This window comes from Meleagris gallopavo, chromosome 10, assembly GCF_000146605.3.
Source record: "Meleagris gallopavo isolate NT-WF06-2002-E0010 breed Aviagen turkey brand Nicholas breeding stock chromosome 10, Turkey_5.1, whole genome shotgun sequence".
Taxonomy (NCBI): domain Eukaryota; kingdom Metazoa; phylum Chordata; class Aves; order Galliformes; family Phasianidae; genus Meleagris; species Meleagris gallopavo.
In genome coordinates, this window is record NC_015020.2 from 8982634 (window position 1) to 8990587 (window position 7954).

The window sequence follows — 7954 nt, forward strand, 5'->3', positions numbered from 1 at the left end:
GCTCTGTTCAACTGTAGATGTAAATAAAGCATAGATAAAAATAAAAATAAAAATAAAGCCAGATAAAGCATAGTAGAAAAATGCAACAAAAAAGTAGTATTTCCTATGAACATTTTTCTAGCTGCCAATATTCTGCAGCTCTTTCATTTTAGAAACTTAGTAGATTTATATTTAACACTGTCAAAATACTTTTCTCTATACTTTCAGAACCTCTATAAACTTAAAAGTTTTTGAGATCTTGCAACAAAAAGTTCCTCATAGTACTACATTCTTCCTGTTTGAATCTACCATCAGTGCTTTCTGTAATCTAGATTGAGAATATTTACTTTCTGTAAATAAGATTATTACTACTTTCTCCCTTTATATCTTATGACTGGACTGGGTAATCTGAGTGATAAGGCTGAGATTTTTTTTGCATTCTTCTGCCTATCCCTCCACTGAGAGAATTATTACCTTAGTCTGGGTACCTTCATTGGTTCTCTTCAAATTCAAATGACTTTTCCACTGAGACTTCAATCTTAACATTTAAGTAAATTTCCCCCATCTATTTCTCCTTTTTGCATGATATGTGTTTCCTGCCTAATTGTGAGAATGAGACCCTCTTCCGTGCATGCACATTCCAAACCCAGTGTATCAGGGCTCAAGTAGTACTCAGTGCTGATTGGTATTTGCATTGCAAGTATGTTATTATTTTTATTTCAACACGTGATTTCCACAATGCCTATTTTATCACCATGCACTAAAGTGAGAAATGTCAATATATCCAATAAAAACAGAAGGATTTTGGTCACTTACCAAGTGAAGATAAGACACAGTAAGGTGGATATTAAAATGAGGACTTGGTTAAACATTGCAGACTGTGTACGTTGGATGGCTCTGTGAAGATCGTTCTGCATTAATGGAAAATAGCTGTTATTTTTGGCTTTGAATTAATGAAGCGTGAGCTGATTCTATAGAATTACATAGAGTCCTAATAAAATTCACACATTCAAATCCACTTAAAATTTGCTGATCATGTGGAAGGGTGCAAAAGAACCAGCTGTGATTCAGTGATTGTTTAACTAGTTCTTTGTTCATCCTGGCACAATTCTGATACCACTGCAAGCTGCCTTAAAGTTTATCTGTTCATATCTAGCTTACAAATTACAGGCTGCAGAGATTAATTAAGGCATAGCAGTTGAGTTCCCTTTAATTGTATGTGAATGCATAAGTAGCTAAAGAACTAGCCGTTGTAACTTTCCCTCCTAATGGGCATTGCAACAATTTATACTAATTTGAGATTTCGCTTTATTTTTTTTTTCTAATTTTGATGGAGAAAGTTGCTTTAGTAATGCTTGACCATTTGTGTACTATAACTACAGATCTGGTTAGCTTGCTAGAAAAGTTGGACAGAGGACTGCAATGCCAAAATCCCAGTTAAAGTAATATATTAAAAAATAGAAAATACAAATTAGTTCTTTTCTTTGTCATACTTACAATCATATTCTCCAAAGCATGCTTTGCTAGCCAACAGTTTAAAAAAACAGGAATAAACAGGTTTCTTAGGACTGGCCAGAAAATCTGAACAAATTAAAAATGAAAAATGAACAAATTAATTAAAAGTCTTCTATTCAAGAAAATAGCAGCAATGAAGTACTCAGGAAAAGTATATCTTAATGAACTGCATATAAGACAAAATGATTAAATACAATTTATAGAGTCAATATAGAGTCACAAATATAGACAAAATAGATATTCTTTGACTTTTATGTCTGACAGTTTTATTTTATTGATTGTGTTGTAATTTGAGGTAGGGGTCTGTTGGTTGTTTTTGGGGGGATTTTTTTGCCTTGTTTGGGGAAAAAAAAATGATATGCACCATTTCATTTAAGTAAAAATCTGCCGTGTTGTTGTTGGCTAATTTCAGTTTCCACAAGCACAATTCTTTCATCCACACAGAATTCACTTTCACCTCAGTGAAGAGTATTAGTGCAAATATGAAAGTGTCATATGTATTAATGTATTAATAGGTTTACCGTAATGATGAAAGGGACAGCATTTATTATTTCCAGGAGGAAGGGTATTCGCAGAATTTGTTCCCAGATATTTCCCTTCAAAGAAAAAGAAAAAACAATAAAAAGTGTGTCATAGTAAGTTTACCTACGCATCTGATAAGGAATATATAAGATATTCAAATGCCAAACACATTTATCTAAATAATTGAATTTAATGGAAAGTATTTGTCCTACAGATTTAAACATGTGTAAAATGTGAATATAGAATACAGGATACTCTGGCTTAACTATTTTTTCTTACTGTTTATTATAATTTACCTCACACATATACTGTTCAAATCTATATTTTTACGATAACACATCCTTGCATCCATATGACCACATATTTTCATACTGTGGCCTAGTTAGTAAGACAGCAAAGAATGAAAAATTGTAATTGCGTTAACTAGTCAACTCATTATGTCAGCTAATGAAGAGCTTCATTAAATTAAGTTTCTAATTTTTTCGAAGAGTAATTTCTGTTTCCTCATATTGCATTTTTAGGTACCTTGGAATCCTACAGAAAGATCATTTGTTTTTTTTTATTCTTCCAACACTGGTTTACTTTAATTTTTGCATGCACACTTACACATAGGTAAGGTTCTTTTCCTAATAATAGGTTTCCTTTCCTTAATAATTCTGGTTTTTGATGGAATCATCATGTAGCATGACCTTCTGATCAGTTCTGTCTGCATTTGTTTTCTTTCTGCTATTTGTTTTTTTTCTTAGACGCCTCTAAATCTCTAAAATCCTACATTGTAATACTTTAGCTTTTGGTTGTTTTAAAGAGACAAAATTCCATTGTATAAGAATTGTAGAGATATATGTGCAAAGCACATGCCCTACTCAGAAAATTTTATATTGAATTAACTGTTGTGATTATCCTCATGCACAGCTAACTGCCCTATAGTTCATATTGACATTTAATATAAATAATGCTCTGCTTGTATTTCTTATAAAATTTCATGTCAGAATATACAAGATCAAAATTCTGCATTTTTGCCACAAACACTTCAATACATTTCAGGGCTTGCTTTTTCTTGATCTTACACAAAATTAGAGGTCTTCCCATGTAATTGAATGGAAGTGGTACAGATTTCTCGATCTGCCTGCCACCAGTAGGAAAAATACTATTTCTTTTCCACATCTGAGCAGTAACTGTAGTAATTAGATGTTTAGATGAAGATTATAAATTTAAGAAAGAAGATAATTAAAATTGAGTGCCTTACAGGTATACTAACTGTATGTCAGTAGTCCATCACAGGTAATGGAACAACAATGCAGCCTATATAATATTGCAGTGATTTGCCACTACAGAATCATCATATTTTCATATTTCTAATTTTTCCCTTTTATATCTAGATGCCATTGTACCTATAGGCAGGGATTTTTGTCTTCTATGTAATCATAATTGGTGGGAGTTAGACATAATTGAATAATCTGTAATATTTTGTGTGATAACCAGCCCTGTAAAGAAAACTGAAATTGTGAGACTGTAAGTCAAATTTTTATTGTTGGAATAATAAAATGAAAATAAACCACTGTTAAAATGTGTACTAATAGCAAGGAATCATAAGGAATATTTCAGAAAACTGACACTTTCTTAGCATCTGTCTTGTTAGGGGCTGCATCCCAGAAGAGGCACGTTAGAGATGCTGTACTGAGTGAAAAAAAACAGCATATGCTACAGCTTTGGATACAGTGGAGATAGGAGTCAGGCAACTGAAAGAACTTACCTTGTAGCTAAGATAACTCAGCAATAGTGTTTCAAAGAGACTTATTAAAGCCACTGAAACCTTAAGTGAAGAGAAGAAAAAAACATGTACATTAATACCATTTTCTAAATAATATGATATAAAAGATCATATTAAAAAGGAAATGCTATGATTTTCCCTGCATCTTCTGAATTCATCTCAGCTAACAGCATTTAGCATGAAACTTAAATAGTATTCTTTTCTGACTAAAGTGTAGCCTGTGACTTGAGTCCCATACGTCTTTTCCAGACACAACATTCCAGAGAGCCTGCAGTGTGGCCTTTCCATGGCTTTTAGGCATTCCAGCAATCAGACAGACCGTTGCTCAAGTTTCAGTTGTCTGTTCATGAAAACTATCAAGATCCTTTCACAAGACAGAGATGGGAAGCAGCAGAAACAAATAACAGAAGCTAGACAATTCTTTACTTCTCTGAAAAGATGTAAAAAAATGTGTAGAAAAACATTTTTCTAACTGTGTATAATTGAGAAATTTTAAAACACATTAATCATTATTGATTTTAATTTTTGAATTCAACTGATTTTAGCATGTCAACCTTCACTTCAATTATATATAGTATATTATATAATATAAAATATTTAAATAGTCAAATATCAAAATTGTAAAAATTTTACTTAAAACTATTATGTGTATTAAATAACCACAAAAATTACTTTCATACTTAGCACAACAAATATTTGGATTTTAATGGATATTATAGGGATAGTCTATCAAGAATATGTACAATAGCAACTGGATCTGAAATAAAATAAGTCTCTGGAATTCTAATTTTGAATTAATGCTCCCTACTAAGAATCTAATGCTCACTAACTCAGAAGAGGCACTATTTGCAAATATAATATCATTACCTAAAATTAAAACTAATACTACAAAGCAGAAAATTGTTTAAGTACGTCACCAAAATATGATGCCAGTTTTCCAAATAAGTAGCAAAGCTTTGTATAAAATTATGTTGTACCTCAAATAAAAAGAATTTTATTTTCAAGTATCGTATATATCCTACTGTGAATGCATTTATATATATGTATATGTATACACAGCCACATGTATAAATTCCTATGTTTATTAAATCCAAATATTAGCTTAAGTCTCTAATCATAACTTAATATGGATAAAGATGTGAAGCAACGCTGAAATCATTCTTCCCCTTCGTCATTTACCAATACAGTAATCCTATAAGCACTTTGCATTCCTTACACAGAAAGGCCAATTACATCTGAGCTTCTCCATTAGGTTTTAATATCACTTGACTGTAGTGCTGTCCATGAGAAAAATGCCCACACTAAGGTGAGCATTTCTAAGGGCTAATGGGATGTGTTTTTTATAATATAGACCTCTAAACATCCGGCCTTCTATATTATGAAGTAACCTTAGCTTTTTAATGGATTTTACATGAAAGCTCAGGAAGTACATGTTAAAAAAATACTAGTCATAAGAAATTATGAAATTTAAACTCTTCACTATTGGAAATATTTACTAGACTACTCAACAGAGCTTGATATTTCTACAAGAAAAGACTCCAAATTCTATAATATTTTGCTACAAATTTTCATACTTTATATATATATATGATAAAGGCATACAATTTAAACTAGTTAGCTGAGATCAGCTTATCTTTCCTTTATGGATTTGTTGTGTTTGTTAATCAAGTAGATTTCTTCAATTTTTCCATATATCATTTAACATCACCAAAATGCTGTAAATCAATATTGCAGGTAGTAAAATTGGCCATTTACTTATTACCTGTAATCCCCATAAAGGCAAACTTCGATTCACCCAAATAATAGGAGACCTGTTCATTGCAACACAAAAACAAATATGGAATTTAAATAAATCAAAAGAAAAAAAAAAAGAAAAAAGAAAAAAACAATTGTACATATCAATGGAAATTACAGCAGTCTTATATTTAAAAAATTAAGTAGTAAAGATTTAAAATCAGTAGCTATCTACTGAGTATTAGCAATTTTTTTTTCTATTATAGAGTCAATCACTAAATTCACATGGGAGTAACCCAATACCTTGCGACACCAAAATGTTTTATTGGCTTCAGTGGCTGCTAGATCATCTCCCATGATTCTAGGAAGACTAAAGCAGTTTGAGATTTTGATTCTAGAGATGCAGAGGAACCATTATTTGTAGCAGGAAAGAAAAACTTGACAGTTCTTTTGTTTGATTTTTTTTTTTCTATGTAATGGTATAAATGGCATCTACATAATAAGAACAACATATCTTGGAAAAATACCATGTTGTTTTAATATTTACTAAACCCAGTGATACCTGATAGAGTGCTGCTAGAATATGGTACCCTCAGTGACAGTAAATTACCGTTATTTATTGCTAGTCATAATTTTTTTCTAAATAATAAGGGTGTCTATTTTTTGTTTTCAGCAAGATATATAGACATTACGGGAATTCAGAGCTTACAACAGCAAGTCTGTTACATAATCAAGAGGAATAATTAGAATTTTAAAGGCGGTTTTGAATATTAATGAAGTTGAAAGTAACTGATGGGGAGTTATAGAAATGTCACCATGATATCTTAAAATATCACTATTCCAGACAAAGTTGATTTGTCTTCCTCTCCCAGCCTCCCTCACACAATTATGTGGATTTTTTGTTTGCTTTTTTTAATAAGGAACTCACCAATCAATTGTTCCGGGTGTGTAATTTTGATTGTAACAATCCCGGTTTAATTCCTTGCTGATAGTTGTCATCACATCAGCGCAAAGTCCATTTTCATTAGCAAATGCACAGGGGAACGCAATCATAAAAACATACAGGGGAAAGGGCTATTAGTTACACTATTAACTATAAAATTTTATAAAATTCATGCAATAGTTTGAAACACTAGATGATGAATATAAACATTTTTAAAAGTAAAATAGTTTTTTGAATGTAGTTCTGGATGTGTTCTGTATCCATAGAAAAAGGTTACATTTTTTAAGATTTATTTTCAAACATGGTCCAATTTAAAAAAAAAATAACTCAAAGTATACTTTCAAAAGCTGAACCAATAACAGTATATATTGAAGATCTAGAGATACTAGAAGCCAGAACACAAAGCTAAGTTGGGATAGAAAGACTGCATATACTTGTCATACTCTCAACAGAAAAGACTGCATCAAGCTACATTTCGTCTTCTCTTGTGAGGATGTAAGCTGGGTTGCGGTTCCATGCAAAAGTAATTGCAAAAGCAAGAAACTAGTGACCTTGATATAAAAAAAAAATAGAGCTGTTCTGTGCACGTGATGTTATTTTGCCTTGAATTGCTGGTACAAATCCTCCCTTCAAATAGTTATGTAAAGATGTGGAAATTTTTTGCGTAAATTTCCTTGTTCATCCCTGACGCCTTTTCCATGAGTGAAGTGGGACTTCCTACACAATTTTGTGCCCACAGTTATTCCCAGTAATGATTTTGGTCCTCTGTTAATTAACTTGGACTTCAAAGAATGCTTGCTTCCGATATTGAGATCCAGGAGATTTATGTGAGGACATCTGTACAACACAGCAGTGGGCAAACTGGCAAACAAGGTCAGCCAAAAAGAAAGGGATCTAATAGCTGCATTCTTACAGGCTGTGAATAAGACAAATGCTAAATGGTATGCATTAATAAGGACATTTTACATTTTAAGCTTTGCTGGGTACATCTGGTTTGCCTAAAGGAATAAATGAAAAATACTAACTTGTGCTAAAAGACAGGAAATAAGTCTGTAGTGGGAGTCTATGGTGAAAAGCATTCCTCTCCAAACTGTAATTTTAAGATCAACCATATGATAGTGCTTTATACGGCCACTATGAAACTGCATGGAGTAGTTTCACTCATTAAGCTATGGCATTTTTTTCACAACATTATTTTTTTTCACAATGCGGCACTTGTAAGATTGCTTTATGGCAGTGGTTGGGTATAAAGCCCTCGAGAAGCGTATGTGCAAAACTATTGACAAAATGGGGTACCATTTGGGTACAGGGCTTGTTTGTCTGGGAAGACAAACAGACTTTAAAGTCTGGTTCTTCATGACTACATAGAAAACAATTACGTGAAACCTCTCAGCCAGACAAACTTTATACAGTAACAGAACTGTCTAGTCAATTAATGTTCCACAGCTCAATACAATGGAGTGCTATACAGAAAAAAAAAAAAAAAAAAA

The 7954-nt window shown here is 32.1% G+C and overlaps 1 protein-coding gene across 1 annotated transcript; it reads right to left on the reverse strand.

The window, feature by feature from the left end:
• Nucleotides 1-773: 773 nt before the first annotated feature.
• Nucleotides 774-6529, reverse strand: LOC104912317 (potassium channel subfamily T member 2-like). The gene is made up of 6 exons (XM_031554939.1): nucleotides 6450-6529; nucleotides 5550-5598; nucleotides 3770-3829; nucleotides 2016-2090; nucleotides 1477-1560; nucleotides 774-890 (listed from the first exon to the last, which is right to left on the reverse strand). Exons 1-6 carry the CDS (start codon nucleotides 6518-6520, stop codon nucleotides 792-794), a joined length of 438 nt encoding a protein of 145 aa, XP_031410799.1. The 5' UTR covers nucleotides 6521-6529; the 3' UTR covers nucleotides 774-791.
• Nucleotides 6530-7954: the final 1425 nt, after the last annotated feature.

Excerpts from the sequence above, each read along its gene's own strand:
- LOC104912317 (XM_031554939.1), bottom strand. The coding sequence starts at position 6,520 with ATGACAACTATCAGCAAGGAATTAAACCGGGATTGTTACAATCAAAAT. Across the intron at positions 5,599-6,449 it reads ACACCCGGAACAATTGATTG|GTCTCCTATTATTTGGGTGA; the intron begins GTGAGTTCCTTA and ends TGCAATGAACAG. Across the intron at positions 1,561-2,015 it reads CTGTCCCTTTCATCATTACG|ATTTTCTGGCCAGTCCTAAG; the intron begins GTAAACCTATTA and ends TAATTTGTTCAG.